Below are 26,680 nucleotides of genomic sequence, written 5' to 3' on the forward strand. Positions count from 1 at the left end.
ATTAACAATTACTGTACCTACTTAGATAATGAAGATGCATAGTATACAGCTGAAACTCATTAATAACAACTTCCTAATGGTGCACTGGATTAAGGTTTCAATAGTATTTTTCTCACTCACCAGACATGAAAACAATTATTAACAGGGACAGAAAATTATTATGCTCCATACCACTGAGGTATACCCATTAATATTCTCCTCATGACAGCTAAGCCCCTAAAAAGAGGATGCAATTTAGTCCTGGATAGTACTGCAATGGATAGTGGTGTCATTACTCAATTCTTAAACATCTAGATGCAATGAATACATAGAAAGAGTGTAACAACAAATCCAAAGTTCTTTAGAATAATATTTTAATTGAACTTGAAGACCTTGACATTTTTGTATCTTCAGGGGAAACACATTTTCATATGTAGCATGGTCTTGTGAAATACATAAGAGTGCATAAGCTGTCTTTATTTACTCCTGATGGGTTCCACAGGGCTAAGCTGTATATTGCTCCAATATAATCTATAAATGAATAATTGTTCAAAGTACTTCTGTTCCCACTGATGTCTTTTTCCATTAATTTTCTCCCTTCAGAATAGGCAACAATTCCCCACTTTCCTGTAGTTCCTGTAAAGAAATATATACAGCAATTATTCCTCTATGTACATTTTGTGATTATGCTAACAAGATTTCAGTAGGGATGGTTTACGGACAAGAAGAGAACTCACTGGCTGCTAAGGGAATACACTAGGTGACTCAGTAGAGGTCCCTCTTGACCAAGACACTGAAGTTCATAATGTTGTTAAATGTTAATAATGTTAAATTCTACTTTCTGTTTATTTAGCAAGAGAGGAGATTTATTTAGTGAAAAGACACATCTTCAAAGGAACTGGTTATTACCAACTTTACTAGGTAAATCCCTGTGTATATCTCTTCTAGATGTAATTTGAGGTATGTTTTAGGCATACACAAAATTTTACAACGTCCAGAATGCCTCCCATAAAATGAAAAAATTACTATCCACTGCTAGATTTTGTTTGTACCACACGTCAAAACAAACAAGACAGTAAGAGATTTGTAAGAGTTCTAAATAAGAGGTGCTTGCCCTTATCCTCTTGATGATTTAAATTATAAGGCTGTTAACTTAAAGAACTAGGTAACACCACAGAACAGTTTTAAAATAACGTGTTGTGGGGTATATATATTCTTTTCCCCCATGTCAAGAGAAACAACCATCTCAATTCTATTACACAGGATGCTGTATTATGGAATGCATTTTAAAACACTGACAACACTCATGTACCCATACAAGTTAGTCAGTGTGAACCGAATACAGTCCCAACAATGCAAAGAGACAAATTACATTTTAGATACCAGGGACAGAAGTGTTTTGCAGCATCTACGCAATGCCTGAGACTCTACTCACAGATGACTGAAATAACCCACACACTTGTTAAATAAATAAAATTAAAGTAATCTATGTAATTTAAGTAATACCGGTATTTTTAGAACTAAATGAGATTTATTGATTGCATCTTCCCAGGAGTTACAATGTCTGAGGAATTGGCTATAAAACATTCAGACAAGAATGGGCTCAGGAGTATTTGGGGTTTAGAACACTGTGCCTGCTCTGTTACAAAAATCAAAAACCAGAGTAAAAGATGCAGATCTATTTTTGTTGCTTCAGGGTCTGTTCAAACAACTACAATAAACCTTACTTTCTTCCAGGAATGAGACTGTTTGCTAGGAAAAAAGTCTCGCCCACCTTATTTGAGAAAAGCAATGTCAGAAGTAAAACTAGGAAGAGAAACCTTTAAAAATGCACCCACAGGGTAAAAATGGTCTTTACAGTAACAGTAACTGACTGCTGTCAAGAAAATACATTCCACTGCTAAATCTTGGCATATGAGAATGCTGGAGATTTAGGGCTCCTTTCAACTGCGTGTTGAGCTAATAGAAGGCACAGTAAAACCAACCAAGTCATTCTGTTTCAAGATCTAGGGCCGCTACATGGGAATTTCTGTATGTTATGGACAGAAAAACATTTACACATTTATAAACGAACAGTCCATTTACATTTCAAACAAGATTCTCCCATTCCTACCTTTACAATATCCAGCCCTCCAACAAGTTCACCTTTCACATATAATTGAGGATACGTTGGCCAGTTTGAATAGGTTTTTAATCCTTGCCGCACCTAAGGAAAATGATCTTAAATGTAAACTTCAACTTTAGTATAAGCAACAATGAAATCCTCAATTACAAAGAAGCTCACTTACCTCTTCGTCTTCCAGTATGTCAAATGTCTCATAATCAATGCTACGGAAAAAAGAAAAAAAAAAAAAAAAGGAAAAACCAAAGTCATCTACTGTGGAGTTCTGCAATGCAAGACCCTCAAAAATTCCAAATGGGTACGTTTACCAGCTAGCTTTCAAAGCACTCAGAATTAACAGGTAATAGGAGGAAAATGTCAATGCTTTATGGATCAAGAACTGTAATGTAAAAAGTGTTGTTTCATGGGAAACTCCTTATAACACACAGATAACTGCACAATGAACTAAAAAATTAAGCCACGTAACTTAGGCTGTAACTAGACAAAATGTGTTCAAAGTAATTCCTTTCGCTATTAGCTAAGACACTCATACTTTGGAGGTTTTTATTAAGGAGTCAACCAGCTGCAGCTAATCTCACCATTTTCATCTACTACTTGCATAAAAACACAAAAATAAAATGCCTGTGTAAACTTGATTTCTCGTTGATTCATGCAGGAGTTTCGGTATGCATCTCCTAGGATTCCAAGGACTGGCACTCTTCAGTAACTAGCAAGTATGTAGATTCCTGCAAGTGGACTAGGGCCAGCGACAAGGAACAATTATTTGAGTAACTGCTACTTATTTCTGAGTTGCATATTGATATATAGTAATCTATCATCTCAAAAAGCCCATTCTAACATCGAGTAATCAAAACAGCTGCTTAACCTCTTAACTAGCAGCACAAATGAAACAAGAGGTTTATTCAAAGGAAGAAGATACTAATCTCTCTCACTACAGAAAGAGTTGCTTTGAAGAGGAAAACTGAGGCTAGATAACATGCAAGGTTCCAAGCCTAAGGAAACAGATCAAGAGGGACCTCTCTAAGAGGAGCTGCTTATCAGAGTGGAAGGATTTCTTTCATGTCAACAAACACAGGGAAAAAAATAAAAAAAGAAAAATTCAGTGTTGCTATAAACTTCTCAATCAGAGCAAGACGATTACTATGTAGCAGTGCTAAAGCAGCGTAGTATCTGACACACCACACCTGACTTGGTATCAAATGAGCATAGTTGTGATTTACACTATGGGCTTTCACATAAAGATACTTCAGAAGACTCTTAAGGAAAATTATGCTTGGGGAAGTCATCCAATAATATTTTCCGAACTCTTTATTTATAAAATGTAGTTTTTGAAACAGATCTGCCTTCCCAAATTAAATTAAAAAAACTCACATACATACCCAGTACTATTTAGGATTTCTGTAATTTGCCTGCTGAATCCACATTTTGCCATCTAGAATACAACACACACATATGTTAAAACATATATCTGCTATATTTAATTCACAAAATTCTAAGCCCTCAAGCTACACTAAAGCGATTACCAATTTATTGCTAGTGATGACCTTACTGGATAAGCAATACTGTTAGTCCCTTTTTCATTCTTCTTTATACTCTTTGAGCTTTAAATAGTACTGAATGTCTCTCTCTTTATATACTCTGCTGAAATAAATGAAAACACTGAGAATATTAAACACTTTCCTCACTTGTGGTGTGACATGATACAAGGTGGATCTGTTTCCCAGGTTTGGCATTACTGCCTTGAAAACTAGTTAGGCTTGATTATTCTCCGAACATTCAAAGAGCCAAAGCTTTAGATATGATGGGTGTAAATGTTTTATATGCATTTGTAAAATAGACATTTTTCATTTTGAAACATACACTGCCCTTCACTTACCATTTCAGAGGGAGCAGCAATCTATGGTCAACTGATTAAAAGGCTGCATGTACAGCAAACTCCCAAACAAAATTAATAATTGAAAATATTTTCTGCAAACTCTTCATATTGACAGTGTGCGGACACAGAACACTCACCATTTTTTAGACATGGAATTTTTAATCCAGCCTATCCCTTCTTATGGGTGATTTCACTCCACTAGTAGCTCAAGCAAAATCAAAACATGTTGAGCAACCTGCAGTCACATGAATGAGCTCAGTCCCCTGCCTCAGCCTCCCTTTAACTAAATAGCATATGAACAACTTCAACAACATGCAATCACTAACTACAATTATTGTCTAGGGTACACCACTCCAATGAAAAGTCCAAGTTAGGTGTTGTGCAAGTAATTTTTGACAAGAACTGCAGTGCAGTACTATTTATCCCCTGGTTACTCTGAGTATGCAACACAAAGCAACAGACTGACATTTAGGTTTATAGTCACTTATTATTTTAATCCTAACTGTTAGCAGTTGTCTGTCCTTAGTCACTACCTTTATTTCAGTGAGCAAGATAATTAAGTGCAGCTTAAAGACAGCACGCATAGAACATTCCATGCATATGAGAAGATGAGGGGATCATTTATGGCATGTGGCATTATACTTTAGCCTTAAAAACATCTAGCAGCTTTTTTTAAATGCAGTTCTGAAAGCATAATAAAGTCAGAGAAATTAAGAAGGATAGGACACACCATCCAAATAGGTCAACAGGGGAAAATGTCATGAAACAGGCATCCAGAGATAAAGTTTTGGGCAACAATGAAAGCGTACACCCCAAGTAGGCTAGCCATCAGGGGCAAGCACTCAGAACATCAGCAGAAAATCCATTATCTGCAAAGGCAATCAATAACTAAGACCAAAAGGACACGCACAGTTCTTGCACTCATTCCTGAATTGTAGATCAACTGACAGACATCACTGCAGGGCATCGAATTCCCCAATTTCACTGTAACACAGCTATCAGCATTTTAGCAATATATATCTGTCAGGTAAAGCAGGGACAGCTTTTCTATGGCTTATAGAAGCACCATATAAAACCACAACTAACTTCCCAGCACTGTTAATTTTCACTAAGCAAGGAAAGCAAGGGAAAAAGAGTAATTGCACTGTTCAAAAAACTGTTTAAACGTAGGATTTTCTGCAACACTTAATCTTACCTGTTTGCTTCCCTTCATAAAAAGCATCACAGGAGCTTTGTTTATCAAGGTTTTTAGCCTACAGAAGGCACAAAAAAGACAGACAAACCAGCTTGGTTATTATCCCAAGCTTTGCTTCGATAGGAAAACAAAATGCAAAAGTGGAAAGACAGCAACTTACAGTTTTATCAAATGCATTTAAAGCATTATTATAAGCAAATTATTACTTTGAATTGCTTACAGTAACTCTAGGGCATGAATTTGAACCATCCTGTTACCTTTAGGGCAACAATTTACTTTTCTAGATTGACCTCTAAGTATCAAGCAGCAAAAAGTTTAAGGAGAAACATCATTTCAGGATATTTTAAACAGTGTCTATCTTTAGTGATTTACCGCTTTTTCCCCATACTGGATGTGATACTTAGCATTTTTCATTCTCCCTCTGACAATGTCTCTGCATTGCAGCGTAAGAGCCATACCTCTTGTCCATCAGTCCTAAGTTCTATGCATATACTGGCTAAGGACTAATCACTACTGAAATTCAAGAATAGATCTTTCTGCCTCATTGTGCCCGTTCCACTTCTGGTCTATCTGCACAACCCTCAGACACTCCCCTTCTTGCCATCTCCTTTCAGAAAAGGCTTTCTGCAGCAGCCGACAGAAAAAGTTAGCAAAGGCTCCTGTCCAACAGTTCCCTGCTAAGGGCAAACTACCAGGGGATCACTTTCTGCAAAAGGTCGCTTTGCATGACTTGCGCAATGCAAAGAAGAAGAAAAAATCTTTGCAAAACAAAACTGAATGAAGCTTTGTTGGTGATCTACAGCCTTTGCACGTGTAAACCTCAAAACAATTTTTTCTAACCAAGTTGTCTCTAGATTAAAAACAACAGCAAAACTAAGAAACGGCTACAGCAAGGGTGAGCTCCAGTAATCTGAGCTGGTTTCCCAGCTGCCAGATCCATTTCGTGAAATCAAGCTGATTTCCACAGTCCATTTTCAAGGGTGTTTTCAAGCAAAGACAACAGTTAACTGATGGGAAAGCTCAAACATTGAGTAAAGGAACATGATTTATCATTAAGTAGATTCTACTACTGATATTCCTTCATTTTATTAAGTCTTCACATGCGTGAATAACTACCTTACAGGGTTTTTCTTACAAGTGACTGATAGAGTTAATATAGTTTGTAAGAGATGTCAGTTGCTCAGAAGTAAGAGGTTAGCTACCAAGAAAAACTAATCTGTGTCATGGAAAAAGAACTTCCCAGTTATCACCAGAACATGGACCTCTGCTAAACGAAGTGTGTTAACTCAAGAAACAAACACCTACTAAAAGCTGAAGAACAAACTAGGCAACAAGAAGCTACCTGCAACTTCTCCGGTGAATTTTCAGCCAGTTTTGCTTCAGGCCATTTCTACATCAAAATCTGATAAAATTGATAAAAACTTCCCACATCTGTTCAAAAGACGCTGTGCTGCTCCTTAAGGGAGACATTTAGCCATACCAACAATTTTAAGCTATTAAAACACATTAGGTAAGCAGAGGACACTTCCCATTATCTTCTTTCCCCCAAAAGACTAAGTAAAGCTAAAAACTATTGAATTTATACATAAAGTTGCAGCTTATTATAGTTGCAAGTTTGCAAAAAAAGAAAGGAAAAGACTAAAGTAAACTTTTAAAGTTAGTTTTTAGAAGGCCAGACTGAGACAATCTCATCCTTACCTATAATTTAATCTCAAACTGCAAAAGGTAGTGATGTTTTGTGTGGCCTTGGTGAAACAATTTACAGCTCATCCTACTAGAGTAACAAAAGGTAATCTCAGCCATAGAACAAATTAAAAAGGAATAAGGACACAGCTGTAAAGTATACATTATCACCACAGCGAAATGGCTTCCATTCAATTATTTCTCCACTGTGGCAAGAAGGCAAAAAAACCCGACCCAGTCACATCTAGAGCACTGTAAAACTTCCTCTTACCATCCTCAGACAAGAGGGAACCTGTGCTAACTTATTTCCCTTCAAGGTACAAGCCATTTTCTTGGTAAACCAAACCCCCTTTCCAGGTCTTAATGGCAGTAGTCACATAAAAACTAGAAAAAAAACCTGCCACATCTACTAACAACTTCTCAAACAGAATTACTTCTCAGATTATCTGGAGCTCAAAAGCCTGGGGCACATCAGGACTTCAAACAAGAGAGACTCTTCAAACGGGAAGGTTAAAAGGACAAATTGGTTTCTAGAAATTATATGATTCAGGAAGCAACACACTTCCTACTGCTGCAGCACATATTCATGTTGCCAAGATGGAAAAAAAAAACAGGAACTGAAGGACATGAGTAATCAAGAAAAATGAGGAGACAAGCCCAGGTATTTTCTCCAGTGACATCACAGTTAATGAAGACTACGATAAACGCAGCTAACAAAAGCTACTAATGTCCAAATGATGATTTTCCCAGTTACCTTCAAAGAATAAATTCTTAAAAGAGAGACAAGAAAGAATCTATATATTCCTGCTATAATTAAGAACTAACAAATTACAAGTATAATAAGTAAAGCCTACTGGAACAGTATAGCTTAATACATACACAATATATACAATACATATATAGTTTAATACTCAAATGTAACAGTATAGTTTTAATATTAAAGTGATGCTTACTGTACAGAAAACAGAACGTATTAAACAACTGCATGAGTTCTGTAATTAAAGAAAATCTTGACACACTTCTGATAAAGTCAAAGAACAGAAATTGTTGTAGGGGGCTCCTCCTATACAAATGAGCATACAGGAAGCCTCAAAAATAGACACCCTTAAAATAATGATGTATTTTGACATCATACCTGTCCTCCAACTTCTGTGTCTTCGGACAGATTGTATCCAGTTCTCCTGATGCCTCAAGTTCCTAGGGAGGTTGGGGAGAAGAAAAATCAAATGTAAAAAGCAAGAAAAATGTGCTTCTGACAACCAGTAAGATTAAGAGTTTCTCAGGTTCTAACCTTGATAATATCAAGTCCGCCTATAAGCTCTCCTGCTACATACAACTGCGGATAAGTTGGCCAATTAGAATATGTTTTCAGCCCCTGACGAACTTCTTCATCAGAAAAAATATCAAAACTGCTAAATGAAATACCATGTTTGCTCAGTATCTCCACCATTTGTTTGCTGAAACCTGCAAACACAAAAAGAGGAATTACATGTAATTTTGAACAAAGCATTCCCATGTCTGTACTAAACCTTACTCATTTAAAAAAAATCAAATTCTTCTAGACAGTAAATTCAGAAAAGCTCTAGTGTGTTATTCTTTGCTCTATCAATATCCTCAAATATTATAAAGGGGTGAAACACCTATTTATTACTGGGATTACAAAACCAAAGTATATGGGCAGCTTGCTAAATCTGGTGCTTCTCTATTTAGAGAGCTACACAGTAAGTAACCTTTATCAAAGCATGTCTGTTGCTCCAACATACAATTAAAGCAAAGTTAAATGTATTCCCTTATTCTGACTTTTCCAGCTTTTCTTCAGTGAGCCTTCACAAAGAACAAAAGCTTCTCAATGACCATTAAGGCAACTCCAACAGCCTTCTTTTCACTCCTATAATCACACGTGATTTTCTCTACCCCCACCATTATTCCTCCAGGTAGTACTGAACTTCTACACCAAAGTGGATAAAGTTGACACACAAAGTGAGCACCAGGACTTACACCCACTATGGTGTCACTAGTTTAACTTAGAAATTTGGCTTTCACAATGTTTTCTACTAAGCGCACATCCTTTTTCCTACTTCATGGTAAAAGGCAGATTCCTTTTTATTTTTTTTTTTAAATGTTTTATGTTCACATGAATACTTAACATTATTTTACTACCCTTATGACATTTTCATACCATGTTTTGTTTTCTTTTATGGCAGATCTTCATTATGTCCTACTCCGACAACACTCAGCAGGGTATTAAGCACTGAATATTACAATGTAAACATCCAGATTTTCTAAGTTGATCTACTATGCAGCCAACCTGTGAAAAGTTTCTCCCTTCCATAACTAAGCATCTTTTTCTTAAGAAGAGAGTTATTTATAAAAAGTTGTAGGTATGAAAATTTTATTACAGAATTTACAGTCTATAACCACCTAAATCTTCTTGCGCTAGAGAGAAACCCACACAAAATTTCACTTTCAAACAATTCTCCTTCTAATGAGAATCGTGACCTTAAAATAAAGTGAAACAGTAAACTTATTTATTTAAAAATAAGATAAAATTGTTTTTTACATCATTAGTCTCTACAGACAGTCTTCAAAAATCACTTTAAAAGCAAAACCACACCACCCATGCCTTTATGTCAACAAGTCTGTTCTTTATGGGGTAGCCTGAAGAGAAACCTTAGACTGATGTTCAAAGTCACCTTCATCCACTTCACACTTCCACTGACACACAAGCACAAAGGGACCTCCAGAGAAGACATCAGCCTCCTGGATGCTTCACAGTGTATTGCACATATTTACGCCATAAGAAAGCAGATGAGAAGTCTGCTGCACGTTACAACACAAGGAAGCCAACAATTGATGATCAAATCTGGATTCACAACTCCGCTGTTCCTCCACAGTGTTACTTGCTCGCCTATGAAAATTATGCTACTCAGGAAAAATAAGTACATTGCAACACATTGAAATTTGGCTTCATTTCTAACACATAGTCTTTTATCGTAAAGTATTTCAACACCTGCCACTGTTGCTTGCATGCACATCCCTTCTAAGGAAGCAGAAGCTGCCTAGACAACACTATCATATGGTTTGCAAAAAGGATCTGTAAGAATCTGTCCATAAATCAATTTGATAATAACATGTGCTTTGTATCTTTGCCAACTCATTCTATTTTGGATGCAAATGTCCTTGCAATTCTACCAATTCCTTCAAAGAACTCCAGCAAATGCTGTGCAGGCAATGAAAACCTCTACACAAATACCAAAAAAACAAGAAACAATGCTTAAAGACCTTAATAAAGGTATAGAATAAAAAAAAAAAAATAGCTTTAAATGGGACAAAGAATCAAAGTGCCATGGAAGAATAACCTTTGATTTCAGCTTGCAAAACCACCTATTAGTTTTTGAAATATGGATTTTTACTACAGCTTTCTGCCGTTTTCATGATCTGCAATTTATTGAGATACGAAGTAGCAGTATTTATATGTATGGCATCTAAGTTGCTTTTCTTTCTACAACTGAAGTGTTAAGTTCATGTACAGCCTGAAGTAAAACACAGATTCTGAAATTTTTCATACATCTGGGAGTTCATTAGTAAACAGCTAAAGGCTGATTGCTGATGGTTATTCCATCGCCAATATATTAACTCATTTCTACTGTAAGGAACTGGGGGGGGGGGGAAGCTTTATTTTAGCTGTAGGCAATTACATGCAAACTAGAAAGATTGATTGGTTATGTTTCATTTTGAAGGGTTATGGTAGCAGTCTGGAAGTGTTATGCTTAAGGATAAAGTGCCAGAACAGCTTTACTTTCATAACAAAAGATTTAGGTTGAATTTCTGAAGAAGTGCCATACATGCATTACAAGGAATAATTAAACCACTAACAATGTTTTAAGTGGTTATCTAGATGATCATAAATGCCAGTCCAGATTCTACACCAATAAAAACATCCTAAATAAATGACAGTATTGATGAAGCAAATAAATGCTACCCCAGTCCAAATTAATTCGCTGAAATAACACAATGTACATAGCAACCACATACAACTGGCAGTAAACACAATGCCAAGGGGACAAACCTTGCTTTACACTATGCTTCGTGGGCTTTTCTACTGAAGAAATTACCAACTACAAGAAGATCCCTAAATACACTGCTGGATAAGGTTCCCTCTACTTGCCACTAAAGACTCAAGTGCAAGTCTATTATTTGTACCAAAATAGATACGATTCAAAGATATCTTAACCTTTAAACAAGCATGGCTCCTTTTATTTAATTCTATTTTCACTACTGCTACTACTGTTATAACAGATCCTTATCACCTCTGACAAAATGTTGTTACCTACACCCTGAAGAAGACTTTGTCTGTCCTAGGAAGTTTAATGGACCTAACTTAATAACATCTCCCAGCTACTGCCAGAAACTATCACAGCAATCTAAAGCTGGCATGGTGTTTAACTGCAAAAATCAAGAGTTGTAAGCTTAGATGACTTCATGCATTGCACTACACTTTAATACTTCCAATTTTAACACATACCTCTATTTACATAAGTACCTCCCGTGCACTTCTCATGAGGTACCAGGGATGAACAGTAAGAACTGAAAGCTTGAGGAATATTTACTTTATCATATTAGGACATGCAAATGAACCCATGTTATACCCTTAGGTCGCTTTCCATATTGAGTTCACGATGTAGTATCTAACTAACCTTAACCCTGATGCCTCAACGTCTTTTTCCATTTGTTTGTTGGGTTTTGGGTTTGTTTGGGGGTTTCTGGTAGGATTTATTTAAATATCTTCACACCTGTCTCCCATCAAAAATTTAAACACAGGCAAAACAGTAAAGGGTCTTTTCTCTGCATAACTTTTAAATTCTGCCAAGAATTCTGCTCAATGCCCTTTAGAAAGCCAGCCCTCTACTGAACACCCCCAGAAATCCAAAGGAGAAATGGTGTGCCTGTGACATCAACTGATCACACTGATGCAGAGGCTGATGTGGGTGTAAGAAAGAACCTGGGCACACCAGCAGTTCAGAGGATTGCCTGCAAACACCTTTGAGCTCACCATGGACATAGCAAACACCATGCTTTACTCTTAGAGCTTACCGTGCACCTGCCAAACAACTCACGCTGCAAGCACAGCAGGTCCACTAACAGCAGTGTCATCCAATGCAATTAAATATAAAGCACATGTATCTGAATAAGCTAAATAGTATACACCCCAAATGTACTCACATAAATATCAGGAGCTCATCAGAGCGGTGCTCTATTACACACAGGTAGACTTCAAAAGTCTACTTCAGAATAAGCCAAAATCTCCATTCCTACAAAATTATCTAGAAATTCCTATGACGACACACAACTTTCACACACCTATAACCATATTGTTACAGAATACAAATGCAGAATTATCTATACATAAATAGAAGGAACTTCATCAGCTCTTCATAGGAGCAAACACCTATGCACAAACCGCTAGAATCCCAAGTTAATACCCAACAGCACAGTGAACGTGAAAGTTCTGACAGCTGCGATTATTTCTGAAACTATTTCTACTGAAGTGATTCTGGGATTAAAATTAGTGCATTGAAATGAAACAGCAGCCTTGAAATTAGAGAGGAAAAAAACTGAGAAAAACAGTGTGCAGATATCACCATAGCAGAAGCCAAATGCAGTACGGGAAGCCTCAGTCCATCTTACACCTTCTCTCAGATTTCTATAACCCTTTTACAGCAACAGCTGAAAAAGCAGATTGTAAAATGGCATGCAAATATTTTAAGAGCCGCTGAAAGTACACAGAGGCAATGAGAAAAGCTGCACGCAAGACCTAAGTTTTCAAATATTGTTTCATGACTTTCACATATAAGCCTTCCTTCATGAAAAGGGCAGTAGGCACTACACTAAACTCCCTCCAATTAACAGTGCCTGACAGACTCTCCTCTCCTGCCTAACACACACTGTATGTATCCTTCCAAAGCTGCTCTTTGTAATTCAATCCAGACCAGCAGCTTCAGCACTGTTAGCACTCTGCTCAGCTCCCTCATTTGTCAAAATGAGGACACAAAACCACCTAAGTGAATGAAAAGACTCATATTTACTCTGTGGACCCAAATCCTCGATTTCAATAACTACAACTATACAGAACTACAATAGCTCTACTGTAATAGAATGCCTTCACAGACACAATGCAAAATAGCAAAGGCAATTTGGCAATTCACGTATCACAGATCTGCATTATTCTCACTTCACCAAATCAATGCGTTCCATGTCATTATCCTTCCTTTCTCCCCCTTTTAACAGTACATGGAGATAAAGACAATTTGAATCCTTCCAGGTTAAGATAAATGGACAACAGAACATATAAGTTCAATTTCTTGTAGGTCCTTTTATACCATTTCATCCATTTTCCTTTACATAGCTCTTCACTTAGTTTCTCCTGGACACACGCCAATACAAAGCACAAGCAGCTATGTGGGGACATCTGCACTTGAAACTGTTAACTGAAATTAATACTTAAAACTGTGGTGAGATCTTCCATGGCTGGAACATTAGCAGTGCATGCACACCACAAGGATATTTGGCAATTACATGAATACAGCATCAATAAATCACCACACCACACCAACAGTTCAAACCCAGCACTCATGAACTCCTGAGCAGGCACAAGCAGCACTGCTCTGTCTCCAGGCTGCCTGTGCAGAGCCCTTACCAAAAGGAAGTCAAAAAGAACAGTGTAGAGTCCTCATGTCCCTCCTCAGGAGTGTTTTAAACTTATTTAGTTCACATGCATCTCTGCCACGATATAGGAACATTTATGAGGAACCCGTCAAGCCTATGCATGCTACTGTAATTCATGCACAAATAGACAAAACAATTGTTTTCATTATTTGTTTTTAGACACATAACTGACGTTTTGCATGACAACTTTTTTAGCAGTTATCTCTTTATTGGTTCCACAAATATATCGCACAGCCCCTTCTTCAGGAGCATAGCAGTAAGGAGGTAGCTGTTGCTAATTCTTTTCCTATTCTCCTGTGGTGTTTCACAATTTCTTCATCTCTTCGGCCCAGCAATGTACTTGGTATGATTTGCTCCATAGGATATATGGATTCCTTTGCTAAGCAAACAATCTTAAGTCATCTCAGGGTCAGCTACTTGTCGAAAATAACCCATCAGCATTGCAACATTTGACGTGTGGACCAATTTGGGGAGAGAAAGGAGGTAAAAGAAGTCAATGCAACATTTTTCCCCCATCACCTTTCCCTCCCGTCAGTTTTAAATTTTTGTAATTATATCTCATTGCCACCACCCCCAGAATAAGACCTTTTCAGTCTTCCCATTCCAAGTGAAGTTCTGGAGATAAGGAACAGCTGGTTTTCCACACTGCATTCTGCTTCCCCCACACACACACACACCCCAGATGCAATATGGGTCTTGGGGAACAAGCTGTTTACAGAAAACCCACATGGGACCTAGGGTTAAGTGTTCGCTTCTGTTAAGATATCAGATAGAAAAAGACTGGTGGGTTAGAAGCAGACTGGCAAGCAAAGATAAATTTCAACAAAGGCAGGACAGGGATACAAAGGAAACAACCTGGAAAGTGTTGTGAATTGCCAAAACTGTGCCCCAGAGCTACACCAGAACTAGAGGGAACCATAACCAAACAAGAGCCTCCAAAAGAGTGCTGTCTGGTTCAAGCAATCTCCATCCTACATCAGTGTTACTCCCCCATTTACCTCTCGCAGCTCACCACAGAAGGACCTACAAGATTAGTTCTGCAATCCAGCTTCTTGAAATGATGTGAGCAGAAGAATGGCAGCTTCGTAGCACTTAATTTTGTCTTTTAACATTTGTTTATGCACTTTCCATATAGATCAACACTTCAAGTTAGCTCGCACACAAGCAGTCTACACAGTGTGCAAGAGTTAAGAGAATTAGGTTTAACAAAAGGCATTTCCACTGCAGCAGAAATACATGCTATTGGTCTTCCAATTTTACCACTTAGGGTAGTTTTGGTTTCTTTCTCCAAAGGGCAACAGTGATAGTGGATGTCAGTCAGTCAATTCCCTGAACTGAAACATTTTCTTCAGACTACTTTACATTCTCAATGTGGAACTTGCTGTACAAAATATGTCATGAATAAACACTGAGCTACCTCAGGAGAAGTGTCCTAGTTCAAGGATAGCATTGCACATCACATTCTTTAGAAAGCCCCTAAACTCTGCGATTCCATTTCCAAAATTTAACTAAGGGAGCAACAATTGTCTAGCTGCACATAAGCAGTATGAAAATATTTTCATTAATACTTCTAGACATACAAGACACCATTGGGATGTATCTCCCCCAAACTGAGTACATTAACAACTAGCCCAAAGCAAGCACTGTCATGTTGAACACAAATTTCAGAAAATCCTTACCACAGCGAGGTTCTTTTGGAGATCCTTTCATAAACAGCATGCAAGGGGCAGCATTGATGAGTTTCTTTAGACGTACGTTGAGATCTTCTTTTGCACCATCGTTAGAGCCAGCAGAAACAGAAGTGCTGGACGCGTGGCGCTGTACTTTTTTGGTCAGCTCTGGGGCATGTGCACCATCTAATCTGTCAACTTTCTGAGAATTCTAAGGAAACCAAAACACAGGCTCGTGTTAAAGCATTAAATTCAGAATTTGTACTGTAATAAAATAATAAAAAAAACATACAAAGTATAGATTTTCAGATGTAGGGTGCATTAGTGTATTGATCTTTTAGTCAGTTTTTAGCTCCAAGACTCATACCATTCTGTTGGCTGGCTACTGCTAATGCTAGCAAATTTGCTATTAAAAAAAATTACTAGAGAAAGTATTTTGCATTTTATTATCACAGGCAAACATGACCCAAATAGACCTGTCATTCCTACCAAAAGATTTACTTGGGGTTTTGCCATGTTGTAGAACTACAGCTAGGCAAGGAAACATTACTGAAATTTTTTTGACCCAATACAAAGTACAAAAACTAAAATAAAAACTACTTAAGAATCCTAAAGCCATTAAGGAAGCTCTGAAATATTTCATATGAAGTGTAAGAACCATTTCTATCTACTTTTTTAGGTTCCACTGGATAGTTAAATCAGATGCGTAAAGTGTTTCTTCACTGAGAAAGTTCTTAAGGTTCTGCTGTTCCGGCTGTTGTATTAAAAAGGTATACATATTAAAAATCCACATGGAATCCATTTTCTCTTACCTTAAAGAATAAGAACGTTGGAACAGAACTAATTCCATATTTTTCAGATACTTCAGGCACAGCTTCAGCTTCCAGCTAAAAAAACCCCCAAAAACCAAAAACAGAGGAAAAGATTATTTTCATAATCTTCTTTAAAGTTTGACTGTGGATGTCAATCCTGTCTAGAATGCTCTTCTAGGCATTTTATACATTTAAAAAGGATTTGATGCAGAAGTTTGTGACACATTTGCATTTAAATGAGACTCACTGGGTTGGCATGTCATCCACTGAGCCTACACAGTGTCAAAACAGGTTCAGAGGTTTTTATTTTGTTGCACATTTCAAAAGATGCCTGGAGGCTGTGAATAAAATTTTTGGTGCACTAGTGACCTAGTAAATTTTCAATCATATGCAGCTACTACTATATTGAAATCCATAAATCATTGACCCCAGTTATGTCATGATTACAGTGCTTATTTTCTGCCCACAGCAATTCTTGCTGTTTGCTCTATTGACTAATTTCAAGGGGCAGTACATCATGACTGACATTTGCAGCCTTCTGCAAATTATGAAGAAAAAAAAGGAGCGTTTCTTCAATAAGCTATTGATGTCTACTAAATTTTATTTTTAACTCCTGCAAGGCTACCAAATATTGAGTGGCAAACTTGTTGAGATTATTGGTTCTAATTTTATTCAGCATTCAAATGCATACCTTGAAATTATATAACGTGGTGGTTTGCCAGGAAAATACATGTTTTAACTAACTCAACTTGTGATTTTCTGTGCATGGGCTAAAAGCTTACTTGAGTGGCAGAAGATCTAGTACAAGGTTACGACTCGTTGTGTAACAACTGCACAGTTAATGGTTAAAAAAAATAGTAGCAGTGCAGGTAAACCTGCAATCCAGTGTACAGGAGAAAAGGCTTCTCAAATTCCTATTCCATAAACCACACAGTGAACGAACAAGCATAAAGAGCTACTTAATAGTTTGCTCCTGCTTGCCCTTGTCCATCCTTAATGTATTTTAGAAAATACTGTGACTGTTCTACTAGCCACAATGCAGTGAACCTCTGAATATTTCAGTATTACAGCACATTTTGATTTGCTCCAGCTATATAGGCTCTTAATGAACCCACTAAACACAGGAGCAACCCACTAGATTAAGTCAAAACAGAGCGCAAGCTTCACCTCCATTTCTGAAGAATCAATTCTCCATCAGGATCAACTGAGAAACTAAAGCTATAAATTGAAAGCTGTTAATAGATTCCAATTATCTATTCTCTTTCAAGTGACAAAGTGATTAAGTGACTTCTACCTATAATATTAATTTTCTTTTCCAGTAAAATTTCCTACCTACATACTTACGTTCCACTCCGGTGGGGTTCGCACATACAGAACAAATTCAATTTCCTATTTCAGTAACTTGCTCTTACTGGTGCAACTTCTCAAAACACTGTTTCTAAGCGTTTCTGGATATAGACATACTTTCATTTTAACCAAGCCAAGGATCTTAAAAGAGTCAGGCTACACAACTAAAATGAGAAATCACATTCAGAAAGACGCCAAAATTTACTGACAGTTTTGGAAGTTCACCTCATTATTACTTAGCTCTATCCTACAATGTAACTGTTTATGATTTCCAAGGCAGTACCGCTACTCTTGGTTAGTCATCCGTAGCCCTCTGATTCTTGCCAATTAAAAGACAGACTGGCTATTCGGGAATACAGACCAAAATCCCACAAAGGTATTTCCAAAATCAAACCCATTGCCCATGTGGAGCCCCCTCACAAAAAAATGTCAAGAAAATCCACCCAAGACTTTCTCTAAGCAAGTACAGCAGTAATATGGGGGGGGGGAAGGAGGTGCCACTATCTTAATTTTGTAATACTTGATCACTTTGGAGCCTTATTAAAAAATAAACTAGAGCTGAATAATAAAGGTTGTAAATAAATAATATACGAATATGAATAATAAAGAGGCAACAGAGTTTTCAAACTTTCTTGGGCCTACTAAAAGCTGCAGCAACTCCCTATAAATTTAAGCATCTTGAATTTTCAATGCTGACAATTAGTCTTTTGAAGCTCCAAGTAATAAAATATTACCATTAAAATAGTTGTCCTTCTGTTTTACAGATAGAAATGCCAACTGAGAGGAATCATTAAAAAAAACCACACACAAAACCTAAAGGCTGTAAGAAATCAAATTAAAATACTCACACACAGCTGGCTGCTCCATTACTCCCTGCCCTCATAATCACAGAAGTGTCTCATTAACAAGAGAAAGTTGTTTTAAAACAAACAGCATGTTGATGAAGTGCATTCATTTTTCCCTCCACACTGGTTCTCTTACTAGGATGTGCAGTCACAAAAATAAAGCATCTCATCTGTGTTTATATCATCCAGCACTACGCAACTGTCATCTTAGAGTGACAATGTTGCACAGACTTACATTTACCTTCCTTTAAACTTCACAAAAATTGTTTTTCATCTTTAGTATCAGACAGAAACAATCCCTATGAATTACTAGATCCACTTAGCTAACCAGTAACATCATGGTGTATCTGGTTTGTGCGGGCAAGGTTTTGGTAGCGGGGGGCTACAGGGGTGGCCTCTGTGAGAAGCAGCCAGAAGCTTCCCCCATGCCCAATGGAGCCAATGCCAGCCAGCTCCGAGACAGACCTGCCGCTGGCCAAGGCCAAGCCCATCAGCTACGGTGGTAGCACCTCTGGGACAACATTGTTAAAATGAGGGAAAAAAAACCCTGCATGACAGCAACTGCAGCTGGAAAGGGGAGTGAGAATACATGGGAGCAACAACTGTGCAGGCACCAAGGTGGAAGGAGGGCAGGAGGGGCTCAAGGCACCAGAGCAGATTCCCCAGCAGCCTGTGCCAAAGCCATGGCAAGGCAGGCTGTCACCCTCAGCCCATGGAACCCACCATGGGGCAGATATCCACCCACGGACCACGGACCACCCCACACCAGGGTAGGGGGATGCCCAAAGGAAGCTGTGACCCCATGGGCAACCCACCCTGGAGCAGGCTCCTGGCAGGACCTGTGGCCCCAGTGGTGAGAGGAGCCCAGGCTGCAGCAGGGTTGCTGGCAGGGCTTGTGACCCCAGGGGGGACCCAGATTGGAGCCAGCTGTTCCTGAAGGACTCTACCCCGAGGGAGGGACCCACACTGGAACAGTGTGTGAAGAACTGCAGCCTGTGGGGAGGACTCACATTGGAGAAGTCTGTGGAGGACTGTCTCCTGTTGGAGGGACCCCACGATGGGGCAGGGGCAGAGTGTGAGGAGTCCTCCCCCACAGGAGGAGGGAGCGGCAGAGAAAACACGTGATGAGCTGACCACAACCCAAATTCCCTGTGTACTTGTGCCGCTGAGGAGGGAGGAGGTGGGGAAAATCAGGAGTGAAACTGAGCCCCGGGAAGGGTGGAGGGAAGGTGTTTTAAAATTTGGGTTTATATCTCATTATCCTACCCCAATTTGATTGGTAATAAATTAATTTTCCCCAAGTTGAGTCTGTTTTGCCCATGACTGTAATTAGTGAGTGATCGCCCCGTCCTTATCTTGACCCATGAGCCTTTCGCTATATTTTCCTCTCCCCTGCCCAGCTAAGGATGGCAGTGATACAGCAGCTTTGGAGGGCACTCAGCCTCCAGCCAGGGTCAACCCACCATACATGGGAACAAATGAAATCTGCAGCACATTTGAAAAGAATAGTGTTGCCAAATTCATCTCAAATCCAGGGATAAAAATCATGCTTTAAAAATTATGGCTATCCACAGAACTGAAGGACTGAGACACTGCAGGCTCAGAGAAAACTAAAAGCTCATTTGTTAGGCAAAATAGCTACTGAAAAAAATCCTTTGTTATATCTTAGTAGACTGATTTCTTTCTTTTTTTGTTCCCTTCTTTAAAGAGCATGATAAAATGAAGGTGTTAGTTAAGCTTGCAATACCAAGACGAATTTGGAAAGACGAACCTAGAATTTTCATCCCACAGATTTTTGATGTATCTCTTGCATATGTTCAACTTGCATCTTTAAATGTGAAGCAACAAAGGAACCTCAAAAACAACTTTACCCATGTTTTGTAATACTTTATTCGTACTTTGTAGTAATGTCTCTCCTCTGTTTAAAACAAGCTCAGCTGCTTGACTTACCTTCACAAACGTAACCTGCATGTGTTCCTTTGCTAGTGCTGCCATAACCTCATTCATTTGAGCACACTGAGGAGCCCATGGTGCCCAAAAGTGGACAACTACAAGGGACCTATAAAAAAAAAAACACCACCACATTAACTTTTAAAAATAATCATGCAATATAAAAGTTTGATATGCCACGCCAAAACAACCCAAAGACAAACACAAAAAATGCCCACCACCCACATAATCTTCCTCAGCAAAAAAGAAAATCAAACAAGTGAAACCAGGAACGTTTTCTATGACTTGCACTGACAAGGACTTTAATGCTTTTTCAGAAAATATTCCAAAACCAAACCAGCACTTCTAAGGTAATGCAATACAAAGAAAAACATCGTCGTGCATTTTGACAGTAAGGCATCATCCCACATGAATGGGAGACAGGAAGAAGCAGCAGCAGAAATACTGAAGCTCAAGTCATAGACTATAGGACGCAGACTTTGAAGCACCTGTAGGACAAGCACACAGAATCACTCTTGGGCATCCCGTGCCTCTTCCCAGGAAAGCTTTCTACCTTCACAAGGTCTGGGAGCTCCAGAGCTCTGCAGCTTCACCATTGCTTTTCTCCTCTCAGTGACACTATTGCCTCTTCACTAATTGTACAGGGAATAAGGTAGGAACTTTTCAAGTCTACTGAGACTTCTCTAAAAACACGGTATTCTTATGATCAAACTGGGTACCATGAGATAGCTCTCATGAGCTTAAACAATTGCACTTTGATGACAACAGTGACAAGCTATTTGCACCTAATTTTCAATTCCATTTTCCAGGTTTGCTGAAGACAAAACCACCAGACAATAAGGGATAAAGACTACCTATAACGTACTACTTTTAATCTACTTGGAAAAAGATGTAGAAATTAAGTCAACCATACCATAGAAGCCATTTAGTGTCTTTTATTACTAAATAATGACAGTTCATGATAAATTTTAATAGCTATGCAGCAGCACAACATTCATATCAAAATAGTTAACAGCTGTGTTATCTGACCACAGCGCTAAACTCAATTAAGACAGAGAACTTTAAAATTCATAAACTTATTTTCCAAAGCAATTCTAGAAAATGTTGGTAGAAATATAGTAGGATAGCGTCTTTTTTTTTTTTTCCCATCATGTCATCAGAGTGTGGTTCTGCTTGAAAAGCTGATGAAAACTGGCAAGATACACAGGCTAGTAAAAACTTAAATTATGGAACAACAAGGTAGTTCTATTGCAAGTGCCAGCCTTGCAAATTTAAACCTGAGCTCAGGAACAGTTCAAGACATCTTCTCCAGGGCTGTCATCTGTATAGATTCTTCCAGCACTCTTGTACACGAGTCACCAACAGCAATGATCCCAAAGGCAAACCGTCTCTCTTTAATTACAACAAAATAGCTGTAAGGCTTCTTTGGATTGATTTCACTGCTCACAATTGACACTAGCATTTAAACCCCAGTATAGGCTCATTTCAGTGATTTACTTTTTACTTACAAGTGGGATTTGACAGGGACTCCTTGAGAAACCCGAGACCACATCCCACTGCTCAGAGTACAACTGTAACTGCAAAACTCTGTTTCAGCATGTAAACTTTTATAACAATGCTCTTTGTGGAGCCCAGCTACAGGGCAAATGAAGACACAGATTACAGCACAGGTAGATTGTGCAGGAGCTTTATCTGCCCTCATAGCAGATAGGTATTCCAAACATTACTACAGCTGTCAGCTCATACACATTTTAATTAAGACTTTTGAGCCAATGGGGACAAGCACTTCACATCATGCTGCAACCAACATTTTTTGCCACAGAGTAATGAGGTGAAAATAATTAGGTAGGTTGGGAGATGGGGAAGTCATTTATATGTATGAGAATACCCAGTCACAACAGACAGAAAATTTTAAATGAAAAAAGCAGCAGCAGTTCAATATTTCAGAAGACAGACCAAGCTCTGATGCAGAGAGTAATCAACAGTTTTGCTCCAGGACTGGTTTTCCTGTACTTGTTCATCACAGCCTTCATCTGAAATACAAATTCTGAGACCTCCTCCAATATCGTTCTTTACCTATGCACTATTTATTGACGCTGTTAAGAGCTCAGGGAAGCCATTACAAATGGATCAAGGATGAATAAAAACTTTTCTTTAACTCAGGTTTTGTGATGTTACTGTAATCTTCATGAAACACGCTACTCTACTCTGATCTACTACAGCTTTTACAATTAGAGAGAATGAAGTTGTCAAGCTGCTACTGCAACTACACAATGACTGTACATTGAAGAAAAAAAAAAACCAAAAACACCTTGCATCTGTTAAGCTATAAGTAGGACAAGAAGATGCTTCCACTGGCTAAAAAAAAAAAACAGCAGAAGGGAGAACAGAGAACACAGCAGTATTCCAATGGCTATGCATCAGGCCAAACCTCTTAATAACTAACCTGACCTAACACTCTTTTAATACTTTCTAACACTAACACTTTCTTTCCATTAACTGAATGCAGGAATGCATATTCTTATCCTGCTACCAAGAAGTATTTCACAAGTGCTCAGTTTAATTTACTATGCATAGCGGGACACATCTGATCACACGAATGTCAGCTCCAGAGAAGTAGAGGAATAATCACATGGTTATTTAATCCTCATTCCATCAGAGCCTGCTCTTTCCTTGCCAACATACAGCTGCAATGCACTCAATTTAAAAAATCTTCTTCAGGAAGATAAGAAGTAACTTGCACAAAGGGTTGGGGGGTTGTTCTTTTTTTAAAAAAGAAAAAATTAATTCACAGGACAAGTCTAATTTTGCAGTTTGACTGCACTCCCAGTATCTGAGCACTTTAAGCTTGAAAAATAGCAAAAGTAATTCAAAACTTTAAGAAAGGAAGAAAATAGTGTTTGCAAAATGAAGCACACAAGTGATTCTAAACAAAGTATTTCCTACATTAGAACCACGGTATTTCTAAAAAACCTCTATTATTACCTATAAAAGAGGATACTAACAAAAAGGTTATGACAAGTCCCTAAGTATCTTTTCCCATAAAATTTCACATTTTGAAGTAAAAGCACAGGCCCAAAACTAAAATTCACTTTCTTTAACACAACCTTTCTAAAATTGACTAGCAGAAGAAAAAAAAACATATCACACATTCTTCTGTGGAAAAACAAAAAGCCCAAAGTCTTGTTTCTATAGCATATTAAAAGCAAAAAAAAAAAAAAAAAAATCTGCTCGAGACAGACTGACAAAGCATAGCTTTATACATCAAAACAGCAAGAACTCTGATACAGATATCCAGAAAATAATTACTCCACAGGTCACCCACCTTTTAGGTAAAGAAGCAAGTATTAATACTTGTAATTTTGTAATCTTTCTCTGCCAGGCAGCTCAACTCACTTGGTTTTACAAGCTGATTTTCCTAAAACGTAGTCTAAGTTTTTAAGTAAAACAACAGATTACAGAGTGATAAGTGGTTCAATAATTTTGAAGACATTGGTCAGTTCATCTTTCCCAACTGTAAAATCTAGATGCTTTTTGAAAGAATTAAACCTTAAAATTCACACTTAATGTATAACACAAAACTAATAACCTGATGTAAGAAAAAAAATTTTTCTGAAATAAGGAAACCTTATAAAAATTAAGTGTCAACATAAAATGCTAACAGTTGCAGCTGATTAGCAGTGATTCTATCAGTTTGGCAAAATCAGGAAGACCATTTAGAAAAAAATAGCAGAAAAATTGCATTAGTGCCATCCTTAAAAAAATCAGCACATATTTTGTCTAAAGCTTCATCTTTGAGAAGGAAAAAAACTTCCTTTCAAGAGATTTTCTCCTTATCCATCTTTATTAAAGTCAATGTTTAGAACTTCTTTTTTAACCTTTAAATTTCAAATTCACATCTAAATGTGGAAGGTACCTTAAGTCAGCCAACATATTTTAAAGTTCTACTACCACTGAAAAAAAAAATACCAGTAAAAAACAAATCTATGATTTGGGGGTTCTGTTATGTTTTGTGAGTGCAGGTTTGTTTGCTTTCTTGGTTTCTCAGCAGTAACAAAAACCAGACAATTATTTTCAAATGAAGCAGAGGAAGAAAGTTATCAGTACTATCAACTCATCCTAGAACAAAATAAATGTACCTAAAATACTCATATCCATTAATCAGAAAACTGAATCATAGTCTGTGGACAAGGGGAATGAGAGAATTACTGAAGGTTTTGTTGAAAATAAGTTCAAAATATTGTATTTGTTCCTGAAGCCATTTTCATTTTGGTGTGTGTATACACATGTGAGAGAGTTTCCTCTACCCAACAATTCAGTTGAAAAATAATTATAGAAAGGAAAACTGGAAGTCAAACAGCAAGTTTCAAAGAATCTAGGTTCTTCTTCCAATGAGCAGCACTTATTCAATGTCTCCTTATGTTGTCTTTAAGAATGTGATCCTGGTAGTTTTATCACCCCTTTTAAACCACTCATTCATTTTCCTCTCCTTATTCCTTTGAGGGCCACTTGCTAATACAGCTGTTAAATGACATGGAAATGTTTTTGATACAGCACCTTATTTTAATGAACTTTACAAGACCTTGTTAAGTGCATACTCAGCTAATGAATTAAAAGATGTAATAACACAGCTACTAGACCTTCGATTCAACAAGGCAAACCAGCAAAGCTCATAACCAAACCTTCCCTTCAGCAGTAAAGCACCCGAGTACCTAGTCATCTTTAATTACAGTAGTGGCTTAATTGCAGCAGACTCTCTCCTACCAAAGCAAAACACAGATGCACACAATTTTCCCCCAAAGGATCGGTGCCCAAGACTTCCAACACCAGACCAAGAGCCACTGCCCAGTGGCTCCAGACAATCAGCGGTCCATGGAAAAAAGCTGCCCTGTTACTGATAATTAAGCCATTAAACCAGATTAATGAGAAACCAGCCCTGTTGCGTGAGAGGTGGAACAATTTGGTTTCACGTTGTTTCTCAATAAACAACTTAAACGCTGCTGTTTTCATTGAAAATGTTGTGCAGTCATTGTTTGTTTTGTTGACCCTTTAGGGCTCAGGAGAGAAAAAAAAATATTCTTAGGTGGCATGGAAGTTCTGTTTTTCCTGCCGACCTGCCCGTCCAGGCTTCCCGTTCCCGGCAGAAGGCGCCGCTGCAGGCTCACCCCCGCCCGGAGGAACCGGGTGCTTAAAAAATAACGTGTGGAAAACCGAACCCCACGTCCTTCTTCAGCCTTTTTTGTTTGTTTGCTTGCTTTTGATTTAGCTCCGAGGCAGTACCGGGCCCCTTCCCCTCAGCAGACGCCGGCCTTCCGCCGAGCTCGGGCCAAACGCGCCAGGTGACCGCGGAGCCCCGTTTCGGGACCAGGCCCGGCGCGCCCCCCCACCCCCACCCCGCAGGGCCGCCTGCGCCCCGCGCCCGCCGCAGCGCCCGGCCGCGGAAAGGCAGCGCTGCACGCGGCCCGGCCAGGCCCGCCCAGCCCGCCGCCGGCGCGGGGGTCCCCCGCCGGCAGACCCCGCTCCCGCAGGGCCCCGCAGGGCCCCGCAGGGCCCGGCAGGCCGTACCCCCCGACCCCTTCCCGTCTCCCGCCGGTGCCCCGCCTCACCGATCCTTCTGCTGCAGCAGCTGCTGGAACTGCTCAGCGGAGCCCGCCACCACCACCTCGCCCGCCGCCATGGCCCCGCCGCCGCCTCGGGAAGGCAGCAAGGCACCGCGTGACGTGCGGCGGGGCCGCGCAGGCGCCACAGCGGCCGCGCCTCCCGCGCAGGCGCCGCCCGACCGCGCAGGCGCCACGGCGGCCCGGGCCAGGGCGGGGGGCGGCCGCAGTGCTGCGCCAGGCCGGGGCAGGCCCCTGCGGGCAGGGCCCGGCGGGCAGGCCCCAGGCCGGCAGCCTCCGTGTAGCGCGGGCCGCCGCAGCAAACGAGGGGCCACTGAGCCGTCGCCCGTCCGGTGGGCGGGCTGCCCTGGGGGAGGAGGGCGTTTTGCATGCTGTGGTTTGCAGTGCCGCTCCCCTGCCCCTCCGCGGCCTTCGGTACAACCGAGAAATAGGGTGCGGGCTGGTGAGCGTCAGTCTGGGGAGAAGGCGCTGGTGTGCAGTAACGAAGGGGGTTTGTTCATGGGGGATGTCCCCCGCCCCACACCAGCCGCACTCGTGGCTCCGCAAGGCCCTGCGCTGCTCTGGTAACAGCTGAAAGCAAAACCTCGAACTGCCTCGGCATTTGTGAGCGAGGAGAACAGTCCCGTGTTTTGCGTGTCTTGGGTATGTTTTTAAGTAAAATCAAAAAGCCTAGTGCACCTATCTAAATGCAGAGATAACTGTGCTATTCACAAAAGGTCCCTGTCGTGATACAATTACCAAGACCACTTAAATTTTGCACGATAATATCCATTAAAGCTTTTAATATCATATAGAAAATCCACATCTTCAATAATTCTGTTGGTTTTCTGATTCAACCGATTCAAACAAGACCTCAG

The 26,680-nt window shown here is 39.4% G+C and overlaps 1 protein-coding gene across 2 annotated transcripts; it reads right to left on the reverse strand.

Moving 5' to 3' along the window:
• Nucleotides 1-336: 336 nt before the first annotated feature.
• On the reverse strand, nucleotides 337-25,943 carry GLRX3 (glutaredoxin 3). 2 transcript variants are annotated; one of them, XM_037399605.1, is made up of 12 exons: nucleotides 25,812-25,895; nucleotides 21,483-21,597; nucleotides 20,206-20,314; nucleotides 16,064-16,138; nucleotides 15,261-15,462; nucleotides 8,147-8,319; nucleotides 7,991-8,052; nucleotides 5,173-5,230; nucleotides 3,481-3,533; nucleotides 2,268-2,307; nucleotides 2,093-2,185; nucleotides 337-615 (listed from the first exon to the last, which is right to left on the reverse strand). In XM_037399605.1, the coding sequence occupies exons 3-12, from the start codon at nucleotides 20,260-20,262 to the stop codon at nucleotides 565-567; spliced, it is 864 nt and encodes a 287-aa protein (XP_037255502.1). In that variant the 5' UTR covers nucleotides 20,263-20,314; nucleotides 21,483-21,597; nucleotides 25,812-25,895; the 3' UTR covers nucleotides 337-564. The 2 variants fall into 2 exon arrangements, with proteins under 2 accessions (XP_037255502.1, XP_037255501.1); XM_037399604.1 differs by lacking the exon at nucleotides 21,483-21,597 and having other exon boundaries at nucleotides 25,812-25,943.
• Between the last annotated feature and the right edge of the window lie 737 nt (nucleotides 25,944-26,680).

The sequence above is a fragment of the Falco rusticolus genome, chromosome 9 (genome assembly GCF_015220075.1).
Source record: "Falco rusticolus isolate bFalRus1 chromosome 9, bFalRus1.pri, whole genome shotgun sequence".
Lineage (NCBI taxonomy): Eukaryota > Metazoa > Chordata > Aves > Falconiformes > Falconidae > Falco > Falco rusticolus.